Source organism: Prionailurus bengalensis, chromosome A1, assembly GCF_016509475.1.
Source record: "Prionailurus bengalensis isolate Pbe53 chromosome A1, Fcat_Pben_1.1_paternal_pri, whole genome shotgun sequence".
Classification (NCBI taxonomy): Eukaryota; Metazoa; Chordata; class Mammalia; order Carnivora; family Felidae; genus Prionailurus; species Prionailurus bengalensis.
This window is the reverse complement of record NC_057343.1, coordinates 124307975-124325072: the sequence shown is the minus strand read 5'-3', so window position 1 is coordinate 124325072 and position 17098 is coordinate 124307975. Positions and strand designations below refer to the sequence as shown.

The following is a 17098-nucleotide window of genomic DNA, read 5'->3' as shown; positions in this document are numbered from 1 at the left end:
TCATGAGTTCGAGCCCTGTGTCAGGCTCTGTGCTGACAGCTTAGAGCCTGGAGCCTGCTTCGGATTCTGTGGGTCTCCCTCTCTCTCTGCCCCTTTCCTGCTCACACTCTGTCTCTCAAAAATAAATAAACATTAAAAAAAATTTTTTTTAAGTTAGCAGAACAAATTTTATAGTTTTATACAATTGAAGATATTGGGACAATAATTTTAGTTAATTTGGGACACCTGGGTGGCTCAGTCGGTTAAGCATCCGACTTTGGCTCAGGTCATGATCCCACTGTTTGTGAGTTCGAGCCCCGCATCGGGCTCTGTGCTGAAAGTTCAGAGCCTGGAGCCTGCTTTGGACTCTGTGTCTCCCTGTCTCTCTGCCCCTCCCCCGCTCACATTCTGTCTCTCTCAAAAATAAATAAAAAAACGTTAAAAAAAATTTTTTTTTAATTTCACTAACTAGATTTCCTTAAACTGCCCTACTTAGTAGCAGGATCAGCACCTGTGCTTCATTTCTTAGCTCTTGTTTCCCAGATCACTTATGAGAATGTTATCTCAACCTTATGTTCTCCCTATAGAATTCTTTGTGTGGATATCAGATCCGGATGGAATCTCGAGCTAGTGAATCTACAAGGTTACTCTATTGTACAACAGGAGTTTTGCTAAGGAAACTTCAGGAAGATAGTCTCCTAACCAATGTGTCTCATGTTATTGTAGACGAGGTGAGTATATTCTGTAGTCGTGTTCAGATAAATTCTAAACAGTTTCATGTTAAAAGGATGCTATTTCTAATACTACCTAACATTTTCTTCATGCTTATTAAATGCCCCTGTGTATATAGTTATTTAATTTTCTCTAACAAATATGTCTCATGTTAATTGTTTCAATACCATATGGCATTTGCTATATGCTTCTGACTGTATATATATATAAATTCATTTAACCTTTCCTGAAATCCAGTGAAGTAGATACTATTATCTCCTTTGACAGTTGCTCTGAGGCACAATGAGGTTAAAATACTATGTGTAAGTTCACACAGCCAGTAAGTTCTGCAACTCGGAGGTTCAAACTGAGGCCATCTGGATGCAGTCTGTGGTGTGTATACTGCCTCTTAACTACATTTGGTTGTTAAAGGATTTTCCTTAATTCGTACTGAAAAAAACCAAGAAATCTTCATCATTTACTCTATAGATATATCCCTCCTTGAATCAGATTTTTTTTAATGTTTATTTTTGAGAGAGAGGAGCAGAGAGAAAGGGAGACAGAGAATCTCAAGCAGGTCCCACCTTGTCGGTACAGAACCCAATGCGGGGCTTGAACTTACAAATGGTGAGATTATGACCTGAGCAGAAATCAAGGGTTATATGTCCTTGGATCAAATTTTAATGCACACTTAAATTGAATCTTTAAATTGAAAATTTCCCCTTAGAATTATTATTATTATTTTTTTTTTTGAGAGAGAGAGAGAGAAAGAGAGAGAGCCTGGGAGCAAGGGAGGGCAGATAGCAGGAGAAGGAGAACCCCAAGTGGGCTCCTTGCTCTTAGCAGCAAAGCCCAACTCAGGGCTCAATCCCAGGAACTGTGAAACTATGACCTGAGCTGAGATGAAGAGTCACACACTTAACCGAATGAGCTACCCATGTGCCCCTCCCATTAGAATTATTTTAAATGGTGCAGTAGCCTACCACATGTAAACTGATTTGCTTTGTACATGATTTTGTCAAGAAGAAATAAGATACATAGCATTTCTATTATACAAGAACTATTTAAAAAATTTTCCCTGATGTAAAGTTTTTATAAATGTCTGTTAATTCACTAAATTCAGAAGGCAGTATTAAAGTTCAGTCATTCATTGATTTTTAATTAATAGACTACATATAGATTGTTCGGTCATTTTCCTCCTTTTGCTTAGAAAATGGTACAAATAGGGGCGCCTGGATGGCTCATTCAAATGTCCGACTTTGTCTCAGGTCATGATCTCATGGTTCGTGAGTTTGAGTCTCGCATCGGGCTCTGAACTGACAGTGTGGAGCCTACCTGGAATTCTCTCTTCTCCCCTTCATCCTGCCCCTCCCCGGCTCATGCTCTCATACATATGCACTCTCTCTAAAATAAATAAACTTAAGGGGCGCCTGGGTGGCTCAGTTGGTTAAGTGTCTGACTTCAGCTCAGGTCACGATCTCGTGGTCCGTGAGTTCAAGCCCCGCGTCGGGCTCTGGGCTGATGGCTCAGAGCCTGGAGACTGCTTCTGATTCTGTGTCTCCCTCTCTCTCGGCCCTCCCCCATTCATGTTCTGTCTCTCTCTGTCTCAAAAAAAAATAAAATAAAAAAATAAATTAATTAAAAAAATATAGGTAAACTTAAAAAAAATAAAACAAATAAACTTTAAAAGAAAATATTACAAATATAGCAAGATACAAAAATGAAAATAAAAACCTATAATCTCATATCCCAGAAAAAAAAATCACGGTTGACATTGAATATACATATTTATATGTATATATATTTAATAATATGAATGTATCTCTTGTTACAGTCTTTAAAATTTGATCGCCTGATATAAGTATGGCTACTTCAGTTTTCTTCTGACATCCATTAGCATGATAGACGGTTCTCCATCCCCTTACTTTCAGTCTGCAGGTGTCTTTAAGTCTAAAATGAGTCTCTTATAGGCAGCATATAGATGAGTCTTGTTTTCTTATTCTGATACCCTTTGTCTTTTGATTGGAGAATTTAGTCCATTTACATTTACAGTGATTATTGAAAGACAAAAATTTAGTGCCCTTGTGTTGCCTGTAGAACTGGCATTTCTAATGATATTCTCTAGTCCTTTCTAGTCTTTTGGTGTGTTTTTGTTTTGTTTCTTCTCCAAAGAGTCCCCCCCCCCCCCCCCCTTAGGGGCGCCTGGGTGGCTCTGTCGGTTTAGCGTCTGACTTCAGCTCAGGTCATGATCTCATGGTTCACAAATTTGAGCCCCATGTTGGGCTCTGCTGACATCTCAAAGCCTGGAGCCTGCCTGCTTCAGATTTTGTCTCCCTCTCTCTCTGCACCTTCCCCGCTCATGATCTCTCTTTCTTTCTCAAAAATAAACATTTTAAAAAATGTAAAGAAAAAAAGAGCCCCCCACCCCCACCCCCCCTTAAATTTTCTTGCAGGGCTGGCTCGGTAGTCACAAAATCCTTTAGTCGTTTGGGAAACTCTTTATCTCTCCTTCTATTTTAAATGACAGCCTTGCTGTTATAAACAATTCTTGCCTGGACATTTTTGCGATTCCGCACTTTGAATATATCCTGTCACTTCTTTCTGGCCTGCTAAGTTTCTGTGGACAGATCTGCTACAAACCTGATCTGTCTTCCCTTGTAGGTTGAGGAGTTTTTTTCCCCTTGCTGCATTCATGATTTTTTCCATGTCTGTGTATTTTGTGAATTTGACTAGGATATGGAATGGTGATGGTCAGCTTTGTTGAATCTAATGGGAGTTCTCTTTGCCTCTTGGATTTTGATATCTGTGACCTTTCCCAGACTAGGAAAGTTTTCAGCTATAATTTGCTTATGTAAACCTCCTGCCCCTTTTTGTCTCTCTTCATTTTCTGGCACTCCTATGATACAATGTTACTCTTTAATAAATCACTGAGTTCTGTACATCTTGTATCATGATCTTTAGACTTTGTTTCCCTCTTTTTTTTCTGCTTCATGATTTTCCATAATTTTATCTTCTGTATCACCGATTGGGTGCTCTACTTCATCCATCCTCACCATCACAGCATCCGTTCGCAATTGCATTTTGGTTATTGCATTTTTAATTTTGGCCTGACTAGGTTTTAGTTTTTTTATTTCTGTAGAAAGGGAGTCTCTGGTGTCTTCTATACTTTTTTCATCCCTAGCTAGTATTCTTGTAATCGTGATTTTAAATTCTAGTCCACACATCATACTTATATCTATGTTGATTAAATCCCTGGCTGTCATTTCTTCTTGTTTTTTCTTGTCCGGTAAAATCCTCCATTGTATCATTTTGGAGGAAGAAAAAATTAATACATTTAAAAATTAAAAATTAAATATTAAAAAAACAAAAAAAATAAAGGAAGCTAGATCCTAGGTGTGTTTTGGTCTACTTGAGAGAAGCTTGATAGAAAAGAGAAAGGAAAAAAAGTTTTAAAAAAATTTTTAATTAAAAAAATAAAATAGAAAAATAGAATTAAAAAATTTTTAATTAAAAAAATTTTGCTCTTTCTGTATCCAAGAAAGAGAAAGAAAAGAAAGGAAAAAGAAAACAGAAGGAAAAACAGAAGCAAAGAAAATGAACAACAAGCAAACAGCGTGAAACTTGAATGAAGTTACATCCATTTTACCTAGAACTGAAATCTTGCAGCACATTATATAGTCCAGTCCGTAAGCTAAGCAGGTAGAAGGGATTTGTTCTGGTCTTCTCAGGGATGTCCCTGGAGGGTGCAGGTGGGTGGGGCTGGGTGTAATGGCTCCCTTCTCCACTTGGTAGTGCTGCTTAGCTCACTGGGGTCATCTGTGCATGGTGAAAATGGCTTTCCCCAGCTCTCTAGTCTCTGGTGCGTGAATTTCATGCCCTCAATCACCCCTTTGTCTCAGGCTGCCGTCCACTCCCCGCCTTTACACTGTGTCCAAGCTATCTGATTGCCAGGTGGTGCCTCCCTCCGGAGTTTTATCTCAGATGGAGCTGTGTTTCAAAAATCCACCGCTCGGACCCATGCTGATTCTCTGGAGGAGGGTCTCATTGAACAACAGCCTGGTGCTGTCTTGTCCCAGAAAATGTTCATGTGATCACACAGCAGCAGAGGCTCTGAGTTTATGGTAAATCACAACACATAGCTAGTGCCAGGTTTTGCTGTATTCCTGTCTTTGTTCCAATATCAGTAAACATGGCAGCTCTCCAGGGTCCACCAGGACTTTGGCCTGGAGGGAAGCTGCATGGCCTCTACCACAGGCACTCCAAACAGGTGAACTGCTTCTCCTTATGTGGCACATGGACCCCTCAGACTGTGCTGCATGCTCCTGAGGATTCCCCCTACTTCCTCATCAGAGCGCCGCCAGGCTCTAAGCTCTGAAACTTTAGACTCTGTGCTCCACTGTTTATAGAAGCCTGGTGGTATTGAAACCCTCTCCTTCCTCCCCATCAATAGTTTTGGGGAACAGATTTCTTGTCCAGTCCCCTGCAAGTGTTTTCACTCTTTATCTCTTTCTCTCCAGCTACTCTTAAAGGGAGTGCTTTGCTTGCGTGATCCCAGTGTGCTGCAGTCTTCCTCCTTTTTCTTTCTGTTGTCTCTGCAAAAACAGCTCCCTACCCTCCATGGCTCTGTGGCTTTTCTCTCCCCCCAGTTCACCTCTCTGCACCACATACCTGCCAAGTTCTCTGGCTCAAATTAGGCAGATTTTTGCATTAATTCTCAGATCACTTTCCAGGTGTTCAAAATAGCTTGATGCTAATCTAGCTATGTTTCATGGATGAGACAAACTCAGGGTCCCCATAGTGCTACACCATATTGTCACTATCAGAAATACATATTTTTTCATGTTATTTGCCTTATGTCTGACTTATTTCACTTAGCATAATAATCTCTTCATTCATCCATGTTGTTGCAGATGGTAAGATTGCATTCTGTTTTATGGCTGAGTAATATTTCATTGTATATTCCATTGTATATATACCATATCTTCTTTATCCATTCATCTACGGATGGACACTTGGTCTGCTTCCATATCTTGGCCCTCGTTAATAATGCTGCTGTAAACATGGGTGCATGTATTTTTTCGCATTAGTGTCGTTGTTTTCTTTGGGTAAACTCCCAGTAATAGAATTACTGGATCATTCTGTATTTCTGTGTATAATTTTTTGATGAACTTCAGACTCTTTTCCATAGTGGTTGCCCAGTTTACATTCCCCAAAAAAGTGCATTAATATTCCCTTTTCTTCCCATCCTCACCGACACTTATCTTTTTAATTCTTGCTATTTTCAGTGTTTTGAGGTGGTATCTCATTGTTTTGATTTGCGTTTCCCTGATGATGAGTGATGTTGAGCATCTTTTCATATATCTGTTGGCCATTTATATGTCTTAATTGAAAAAATGTCTACTCAGGTCCTCTGCCCACTTTTTAATTGTGTTTTTTTGGTGTTGAGTTGTTTTAGTTCTTTATGTATTTTGGATATTTACCCCTTCTTGGATATATCATTTGCAGGTATCTCTTCCCATTATTAAGTTGCCTTTCTTTTGTTGATGGTTTCCTTCACTGTGCAAAAGGCTTTTATTTTGGTGTCCCAATAGTTTATTTTTGCTTTTGTTTCCCTTGCCTGAAGAGACATAATCCATAAAAATATGTTGCTAAGACCAATGTCCATGAGATTACTGCCTATGTTTTCTGTTAGGAGTTTTATGGTTTCAGGTCTCACATTTAGAATTTTAATCCATTTTATTTTGTGTTTGGTGTAAGAAGGTGGTCTAGTTTTCCCAACACCATTTATTGAAAAGACTGTCTTTTCTCTATTATATGTTCTTGCCTCAGAGTGAACCCTCATTGAAAAGCCAGATCAACTTCAGGAAGCTGTTCTTTCATGGTTTAGTATTAGCATTCTGTTACATGATTTACTGAATTGTGCTTAAGTGTAATACTGTTAACATCTTGAACAATCTGGTAAAAACAAAGAAAAAGCTCAGTGAAATTCATCATGTTAAATATAAGGATGTAACAGATGTTACATATGTTACAGAGTTCATTATGCTATTCAGAACCTTTCTTTTTGGTAACACTCAGAATAGTACATCTACCTTATTCTTACAAATAGTTGTGTGATTTGTTTTAGTTTATGGTCACTATGTGCATTAAATAGCTTTTCTTGCTGGTTGCTAGTATGTTTACAGCCAGATGTTGCCTACCTCTGCAGAATGTGCTTAATAACATACACATTTTTTTAGCTCTATTTTATGATCTACCCTTATTTTTTCTTTAAAAAAAATCATTTTCTTCATAAATTAATATCTCTTTGATGAGATAACTCAGCTTTGCCTTACCATCAGGAAATCACTCATGAGTTTCAGACATAAATATCCTGGTAAAAGTAAAACTAGGATTATTCCTTCTTCCTCCCACATCCCATCACTTACACCAGTTGATTCTACTCGTTTCAAATTCATTCACTTTTCTCCATATGCAAATGGCATTGCCCTCATATAGACTACTATTATTTCTTTAAGTACTACAAAACCTCTATTTGAAACTTTTCTGTTGCTGTCCTCTATGACATTTTCCATATTATAGCCAGTTTTCTTTTTTAAGTTGAACTCAGACTACATGATTCCTCTGTGTAAAAAATTTTTTTAATTATTTTTAGAGAGAACATGTGAGCAGGGCAGAGAGAGAGAATCTTAATCAGGCTCTGTGCTCAGCACAGAGCCCAGCACAGGGCGTGATCCCACAACCCTGGGATCATGACTTGAGCCGAAATTAAGAGTTGGATGCTCAACCGACTGAGCTACCCAGGTGCCCCTTATTTTTTGTAAAGATTTTTAAGTAATCTCTAATCTCTATACTTAACGTGGTGCTCAAACTCACAACCCTGAAATCAAGAATCACACACCACCGACTGAGCAAGCCAGGTGCCCCTAACGTGTTTTCATCACTGCCCCAACACATTAGGATAAAGTCTCAGGGACTTGCACAGCAGATTACCAAGTACCTCGTTTGAAACATACAGCTTCTCTCTCCCTCCTCATGTGCTGACTATAAATATGAACTTTTAGTAGATTTGAGTGTCTGATTATTTTAGCCTCTTAGTAGCCCTTATGTATGATTCAGTTTTTTTGTTCCATTTTATACTAGGTTCATGAAAGAAGCGTCCAGTCAGACTTCTTACTAATTATCTTGAAGGAAATTTTACAGAAACGCTCTGATCTACACTTGATTCTAATGAGTGCCACTGTAGACAGTGAAAAGTTTTCCACGTATTTCACACACTGCCCTATTCTTAGAATTTCAGGAAGAAGCTATCCTGTGGAGGTAAGTTTTCTTTAAAACACCTATATGAACAGAAACTACATTCCTACCAGGGAGTTTCACCAGAAGACAGGCTCTAGTCATCTGAGCCCATACCTAATCCTACAGTACGGCAGGTCAAGAGAGAACTTGGAGATGGCTCAGGAATCAGATAGCTAGTGATGCCTGGATTGAGGGTGGGGAGGCTGGAAGGGACAATTCTGCTGAAAGATACACCTGAGAAGTATAGAACGTAAAACACATTTCTGTGTCCAAACCATTATATCCAGATTGAAGGTGGCAGTAAGGAACTCCTTTTTTACCCAACTCTCAAATTTAGGCTTGTTTTTGAAGCTTCCTTTCTGCTTATTCTATTAATGTTTGTTCTTTGGGTTCAGCTCATAAAGACTGCTCTTTTAACCAGTTTTCACAAATAAAAAATATACACCATAATGTAATTTGTCCAGAGACTTCTAGGGACAAACTCATCTATATCAACAAAGTTTTCCATTCCCAAATAATGCAGAAAGAAGCTTTTCTCATAATATTCTAAATTAACATTTGGTAACATTCAAAAGACAATGATCCCATTGTTCTCCTTAAAATGGTATTTACCGAAATGGATTTGAATTTACCATTCATATACCTTAATCTATGTAGGTTTTTCATCTTGAAGATATAATAGAAGAAACAGGATTTGTACTGGAGAAAGACTCAGAATATTGTCAGAAATTTCTGGAGGAGGAAGAAGAAATAACCATTAATGTTACAAGCAAAGCAGGGGGAATAAAAAAGTACCAGGTAAAAAGAAAACATTTTCAAAGACATCTGATAGTGATATCCAAAGTATAACATTCCATGAGAGGTTTAAAATCATATGGCTGGCACAGTGAATTCAAGTATAATTTGGGAAAAGAGGAAGAGATAGGATTTTGAGCAAAATTTAAAATAATCTTCAGTCTTTGGTTTACGGTATTTTATCTTCTGTCACTATTTTGGCCCTATAGATACCCGTAAAAAAATCAAGGAGCATATAAATAAGAGGCAACCTTTAGTGCTTCAGAGCAATGATCACTTATTTAGGAGTAAATTTGTAATGATTTTCTGTATTTTATCTGAACATCTTACATGTTGAGGGTGGGGCAGGCCCAAAGTCAAGATCAATCCTTGCCATTGGTTCTCTCAGCAGCTGTCCTGGTACAAGCCAACCCGAGCTATATAGAGAAGCTGTCTAGGGCAAGCACAGTTCTTCCTAGAGAGTTAGTTTCAGTGACATGTTTGTTTTTAGAGCTGTCATAAAACCACATTAGCCTGCATTTTAGCCAGTGGTACTATATCCAGTATTTTTATTGTATCCACAATATTTCATGCTTATATCCAATCTGATGGAAACACAAAGTTACTTTGTCTTCTAGTTAAGCAGATAAATCAAGGAAGCAAAAACTAAAATCTTTCCCTAAAACTCCAGAGTTAGAAATTAGAAACTAAAGAAAGACTTCAGAAAATTAAAGGTATTTCAAAAGAGGTGACTGGACTTTAGCAAACGAAGTAGAATCTAATAGGAATGAGGCAGGTATAAACTACTTATTAAAGTTATGATCTCTCTTGACCTGCTTCTTAGTTGCCACAGGACAGTGCATACACTGTTCTGTTTTTCTTCCATTCTTCTTTAATTTAGTATGTATATGAAAAGATAAAAAGTTTTGCTGTACTTAAGGATGTTGAATGAAATTAAACGTGAAATTTAAAAAAAATTAAGTTTATTTTGAGAGAGAGAAAGAGAAACATTGTGAGTGGGGGAGGGGCAGAGAGAGAGAGAATCTCGAGCAGGCTATGCACTGTCAGCACAGAGCCCGACTTGGAGCTTGATCTCACAAACCGTGAGATGATGACCTGAGCCGAAACGAAGTCAGACACTTAATCGACTGTGCCACCCAGGCACCCCATGAGATGTGAAAATTTTTAATACTTTTTAAAACTTACTAAAAATTGTACCCTTGCTGTATTTTAACAAAATAATGATAATAGGAAGGGCAGATTTGCATCCTTCTTTGTCTTATAAAAATATTTAATATTTTTGTTCACCATTTTCTGATTGTGTTTCTTTTAGGAATATATACCAGTTCAGACTGGATCAAGTGCTGATTTAAATCCATTTTACCAAAAGTATAGTAGCCGCACTCAGCATGCTATTCTCTACATGAATCCTTATAAAATCAACCTTGATCTCATTTTGGAACTTCTTATATATTTAGGTATGTATCTTTTACTAATCTGACTCTATTTGTTTTGATAAAACTTTTCTAACTGGAAACATTTTATTAACATGTTATATGCTATTCCTTACCTTTTTTCTTATGTTGAATATTGTTATCTTTTAAAAAATTTCAGACAGAAGTCCCCAATTCAGAAATGTTGAAGGAGCAGTGTTGATCTTTTTACCAGGCCTCGCTCATATTCAACAGCTGTATGATCTCCTGTCAACTGACAGAAGATTTTTTTCTGAACGGTAACCACAGATCTTCATTATATTCCAAGTAGTTTTAAAATTAAAAAATGTTTTGCATATTAAAACTCTTAGAATTCTCAGTCTTTTTACCTTTAATTAAAATTGTCTAAAGTGAAGTAAGGTTTTTGTTTTTAACATTTCTATTATAGCATTAAATGTACTAAAAATTTTAGGTATGATTTCTGCTTTTGTTCTGTCTTTAATTCATTAAACAGAGGGAATCCTGTGGTTCAGAATAAGATAGTGACTCACCTCCCCAACCCACTGGAGAGTGCAAAACCCCTACAGAGTGCAACTTATCATTCAGATATAGGTAGTCAGCTGTTTACTGTATCTGTTTTGATACAGTTTATTACTGCTATCATGGTTATCACTGCAGTATCCAAGCATATTTTGGAAATTATTTAAACCTTATATTCCATATAAATTCATATTATTTTCTCTTTGATGAATGTATGTGGTTTCATTGTACCATTCTCAGAACTTAGGTGTTTAAATTTTTTCATAATAAAAAATTTTTTAAATTGCTTTCTATTTGCAAATAAATTTTGTTATTCTTTGCAGTGTCTTCTAAAGAGAAACTCTTGCTAAGAACTATGATTTAACTTTCAGATATAAAGTGATAGCTCTGCATTCTATTCTTTCAACTCAAGACCAAGCTGCAGCATTCACACTTCCTCCTCCTGGAGTCAGGAAGGTAAAATTCAGTACAGCAAATTTATGTGTGATCTGTTGAATATTACATGAAAATGTAATTAAGTGTCTCACAGTTCATGGCAGACTCCAGATGCTCACCAGCTTAACATAATGAGAAAGTGAACCCAATACTTAACTATTTGAAAATTTATAGTATACATTATTAAAGGGACAAGACTTTTAGGGGAATGACCGTTGAAAAACATGGCATCACTTTCGCTTGTGGGAAGAAAAATCACTACTTTTCCCATCCTTTTCATGAAAGATGTTGGCTGTCAGGAGCTATTTGAATCCTGTACAGATTCATTGTTGTTCTACATGTATTCATCCTGGATTATTTTTTTAATGCATAGACCATTAGGTTAGGAAATAGTCTCAGTATTTTCATTGTCTCCTCTGTTGAGGATTCTGAATGAAGAGATACTTGGTAGACAGTTTCTCAGATTTAGAAGGGGATAAAGGGTACCATATAAGAACTGTAGGGAATACTAGAGCTCCCAGAAAGCCTGGACTGCAGTGCAGGAGCCTGGGTTCTGAGGCTGTTCTGATCTGTAAACATTTTAGCTTCCCTCAAAGATTTGGTTTAAAGAAAAGAGTTCAACCTCTTTGAAAAAAAAAAAAAAAAAATTAGATGCTACTGAGGTAGAATGAGCACCTAGGTCCCATCTAAGTCTGAGAACCCAGTATTATTTCCTAGGTCAAATGAATAAGAGAAACAAGCATTCACTATCAAAATACAGAGTTGATATAGAGCAATATACATTGAATATTTGATGCGGAATTCCCAAAATGTTTTCTCCAAGAATACAGAAGGGAAAATGCAAAAAGTGCACTATTCAGTCATCACCATTAAGAATTTTAGAACGAGGGGCGCCTGGGTGGCGCAGTCGGTTAAGCGTCCGACTTCAGCCAGGTCATGATCTCGCGGTCCGTGAGTTCGAGCCCCACGTCGGGCGCTGGGCTGATGGCTCAGAGCCTGGAGCCTGTTTCCGATTCTGTGTCTCCCTCTCTCTCTGCCCCTCCCCCGTTCATGCTGTGTCTCTCTCTGTCCCAAAAATAAATAAACGTTGAAAAAAAAAAAAATTTAAAAAAAAAAAAAAAAGAATTTTAGAACGAGAGGGGCAACTGGGTGACTCATTTGGTTAAGTGTCCTACTCTTGGTTTTCTGCTCAGGTCATGATCTCGCCGTTTGTGAGTTCAAGCCCTGTGTCAGGCTCCACCTGACAGTGCAGGAACTGCTTAGGATTCTCTCTCTCCCTCTCTTTCTGCTCCTTCCCTGCTTGCTCAATCTCTCAAAAATAAATAAATAATAAAAAGAATTTTAAAACTAGAATTGGATCTAACATGGGATGTGGTCACAGGGATAATAAGCCAAGGCAGCAACCCACTTCTCACTGATGTACTATTTTTTCTCCAATAATTTGGAGTGATTGTGCATAACTGTCTCTATTCTCTGACCCAATTTCCCAGCTACTTAACATCATTTTTAAGATGACTGACTAGAATTAGGGGAATGGTATTTTTGTTGGAATAAAAATCTGTAACTTTAATTGGCAAGCTGAAGTGATGAAACTAATTATAACAAGTTAAAATTACACAGTAACAGCAAGTAGGTGATGAATGTTGAGATTCACTTTTTAAAATGCATCACCTCAAACTAAAGTTTAAATAATGGCACATTGCTGGAAGTTGTTACCTAATGTTTTGGCTTTTTCTTTATTTTCAGATTGTTTTAGCAACAAATATTGCAGAGACAGGTATCACTATTCCAGATGTTGTATTTGTAATTGACACTGGAAGAACAAAAGAAAATAAGTAAGTTTGAAAAGGGTTTGGGGCTCTTGAATTCTTAGGAGAAATCTCAGAATCATATAGGGAAAATCCCAATGTCCTAATTCTACCCAAAGCCTCAGAGAAACTATGGGAAACTTTCAAATACCCAAGAGTATCACGGCATGTGCTTTCCTATAAGTAATGCCAGTGTTCTGCTTCTTGCAGAAAACTGCTCTCCAAGAAAATTTTCAGAACATAATTTTTTGTAAATATGTTTGCAAAATAGCTTTACAGAAACAATAATTATTTGTGAGGTTATAACAGTGTGAGTTTTGGAATCAAAGTTGGATTTAAATCTCAGATCTGTAATCTTTACCAAGTAATAATACCATTAAATATAATCATCAGGTCCCTCATTTCTAAATGGGGAGCATGAATATTTTTCATAATTGAACATACCTGTTATAATAACTGGCACTTAACAGATAACCTTACCTGAATCTTCAGATTCAGATTACTGCTTTTTAAACATTTTAATGTTTATATTGCAAAAACAGAGAAGACCACCTTAGTAGTCTATTGTAATCCATATATACACTGTCCCTGTATTAGGAAAATTCAGCAATATTTGGCAGTACATATGACTACCTAGAGGCAGTGGTCAGATTAATCTGGAAAAGGGCAAGTTAAACAAGTTTTTTCCTTGTGCCAGAGTTTTTAATTTGATAGTATGAGATTTAGTTTGCAGTGTTTGCTAAATTATTTAAATATGAAACATGATTTGGAAAATATTGGTCCATAATTATGATAGACTATTTTAAGCTGTCTTCAGTGTAATTTTAAGAGTCACATATTTCCAGCTTTTTCAGATTTTAAGTCCTTGATCTAAATATTCTTTCCTAAAACTTTCCTTTAGGTACCATGAAAGCAGTCAGATGAGTTCTTTGGTTGAGACATTTGTCAGTAAAGCAAGTGCTCTGCAGCGCCAGGGCAGAGCTGGGAGGGTCAGAGATGGCTTCTGCTTCCGAATGTACACAAGAGAAAGGTACAGCATAGCACTGGAAATTGAAAAACAAACGATTATAGTGTGGCATTTCTGATAATATGTAAAGTGTTTAATATTATTTTTCAGATTTGAAGGTTTTATGGACTATTCTGTCCCTGAAATTTTGCGTGTGCCTCTGGAGGAGTTATGTCTTCATATTATGGTAATTCTAAAGGAACTCAGGTGTTAACGTTTTCATTCTTTGACCCTTTCTAAAAAAAAAAAAAAAGATGTAAACTCCCCCTCCCCTAGATTTCCAAGTATCTTATTTACTTTTTAGTAAATACCCCTCCCCCATTTTCTTTATAAGTAAACAAACCCACTGTGCTTTAATTCTACCAGAGACACTCATATTTTGTAGACTAAAATACAGTCTCAGTACCTAGACCATTAGTTGTCAACTGGGGGCAGTATTGCTCACCAGGGGATAAGTGGCAATGTTTTCTGACATTTTTGGTTGGCAGAACTGGGAGGAGAGGGAGGCCATGCTATATGGGCATCTAGTAGGTAGAAACCAGGGAACTGCTAAACATTCTATAGTGCACAGCACAGTCATTTAAAGAATTATATGGCCCCAAATAACAACAGTGTGGAGACTGAGAAACCCTGATGTTGACCAAGGGCTTCCTAGTCTGAAAGATCTATAATATCCTTTAGTTCTTAAGATTTTGACTTCACAAAAATCAGGAATGAAGAAACTAAAAATCAGATTAGAAGATCTTGTCCTCATGCCAGCCCTTAACACATACACAGTTTCTCACACACTTGGGATTATAACAGGATAGCCTTCCTCAGACATTTATCCTCTTTGCTCAAAATTTTACCTAAAGTTAGTTCCAATGTGACCATGTCTTTGGTCAGTTCTTTCTAACAACGTACTGACTGATCGCTTTTTTGATTTGCAGAAATGCAGTCTTGGTTCTCCTGAAGATTTCCTTGCCAAAGCTTTAGATCCTCCTCAGCTTCAAGTGATCAGCAATGCAATGAATTTACTCCGAAAGATTGGAGCATGTGAACTAAATGAGCCTACACTGACTCCATTGGGCCAGCACCTTGCAGCCCTGCCTGTGAATGTCAAGATTGGCAAGATGCTTATTTTTGGTGCCATATTTGGCTGCCTTGACCCAGTGGTAAAACAAATGATGATCTTGCTTCTTCACTTTAACTATCATTTTGGCTGGGGAATTACTAAGTTTGGAAGCAATTTTTAACTTTGATTTTTTTTTTTTTTAATTAATAGAATGTCAGTACTAGCATTAAAACCAGGAGGTCTGAATGCTTGATGAGAATTTTTGAATATTTAATATTTTTAAGATCATAGATATTAATCCATGTACTTAAGTGTGCTGGAGGTACTATTTTGTAAATGGGTTTGGCTTTTGCTACCAAAAATCTCACTTGAAATATTTGAGTACATAGTAGATGATTCTTAAGGAGCTTTGAATCCCACAGATTTTTTTAAGTAGAATCAAAAACTTTCTCCTTCTGTTTCTGAATTATCTCTCTGAGCCAGCAATTACCAGCAGTTCAGTTTTACTGAATTATCTCAGAATTAACCAACTTTGTGCCTCTTTCTGAATCTCTGAGCTCATATGCCTGCTATTCCATTTCAACTTTACAGTTTCATCAGGCTGTGGCCTTTTCTGGGACTACAAATCAATGCTGTTTAAAAACAGAATGAAGACAGTGTAACGTACTCTAGTCTGTTTCTCTACTATTAGAAATACTCACTAGAATTGTGTTGAGTCCAAAAAATAACCTCTGTCATGATAATTAATTTGAAAAGCTGCAACAGTAAGAAATGGGTCATTATACACTCCAAATTATTTTTGAAGTATTTAAAGAGCCTTGCAGGCATAGAAATATAGGCCAAAAGTCCAGATATAACTGTGTGACAGACTATGAATCACTATACACACATACAGGTTTTTGTCTCCGATTCTGGTGATGTGACCTCTTTATAAATATGGTGTAAAAGTGATATATTTTTTAAATTACATAAAATGAAGTCCAAAGTAATGAATTAAAATTGAATGGTAGCTACTGTAGAACACCATAAGGGTACTAAAGAAACATGCAACTTGAAAGTGGGATTATTTTATGATTTGCTTACTTTTACAAATCAGTCTTTCGTGTATACCTCCTTAATGATAAATTTTTTTGGTTATTTATGGATAGGCAACACTAGCTGCGGTGATGACAGAGAAGTCTCCTTTTACTACACCAATTGGTCGAAAAGATGAGGCAGATCTTGCAAAATCAGCTTTGGCTATGGCTGATTCAGACCACCTGACGATCTACAATGCATACCTAGGGTAAAGAAATAATCTGGGTGTTGTCAGTAAATCGATGACCTGAGGCTATTTACTTTAAAAAATTTATCTTTGACTTTCATTAAAAAGATACATCTAAGATTTACACTTATTTTTAGTTACTTCATCTGTCTAGGTATATTTTTATAATCCTTCCTAAATAAGAACCATGTACTTTGTATTATTGTATCTGTATTACCTCATATTTGAAGTTAATAATTTACTATTATACATAAAAAATAACAGTATTGCCAAATTCTTATATTCAATTAGTAGTTCCTACAACAATCAAGACCCCTCCTCTTTTTAAATGATTGTACTTTAATTAAAGCTTACTTTGGTTAGTACCTCTGAAAGAGACAGTTTGAAAAGAAAACATGTTGAACTTTGGTCATTTTATTTATCTAGATGGAAGAAGTCCCGGCAAGAAGGAGGCTATCGTTCTGAAATTGCGTATTGCCGGAGGAATTTTCTTAATAGAACATCACTGTTAACCCTAGAAGTAAGTTGTAATACAGCTTTGTAATTCAGGGTTTTTTGGTTGACTGATAGGCTTATTTCAGGAAAATGCCTACAATAGTGCTTGACATATAGTATGGATTTAATTTACTGCATTAATCTATAATTTTTTGTTTCGTTGGTTCTTCCAACAGGTAACTTTTATGTATTACACAGTGATTTAAAATAGTGTTTAACAATTATAATGTAATAATCATAAAATGCTCCAAGGCTTGGAATCTTTTTTCCTAAGAGCCCTGATTCCTTCTCATGAGATTC

At 36.7% G+C, this 17098-nt stretch overlaps 1 protein-coding gene across 2 annotated transcripts in view; it reads left to right on the top strand.

Annotated features, from left to right (window-relative positions):
• The window catches only part of DHX29 (DExH-box helicase 29), a 45966-nt gene that overhangs the window by 23105 nt on the left and 5763 nt on the right, over positions 1-17098 (top strand). The window contains exons 12-23 of one of the 2 annotated variants that reach the window (XM_043590507.1): positions 567-710; positions 7834-8010; positions 8647-8787; positions 10097-10241; positions 10378-10495; positions 11108-11192; positions 12918-13006; positions 13881-14009; positions 14097-14172; positions 14915-15076; positions 16188-16324; positions 16730-16823. In XM_043590507.1, the coding sequence (XP_043446442.1) occupies positions 567-710; positions 7834-8010; positions 8647-8787; positions 10097-10241; positions 10378-10495; positions 11108-11192; positions 12918-13006; positions 13881-14009; positions 14097-14172; positions 14915-15076; positions 16188-16324; positions 16730-16823 (1497 nt within the window). Of the gene's footprint in view, positions 1-566; positions 711-7833; positions 8011-8646; positions 8788-10096; positions 10242-10377; positions 10496-11107; positions 11193-12917; positions 13007-13880; positions 14010-14096; positions 14173-14914; positions 15140-16187; positions 16325-16729; positions 16824-17098 lie in introns of both variants that reach the window. The other variant, XM_043590506.1, reaches the window with a different exon arrangement.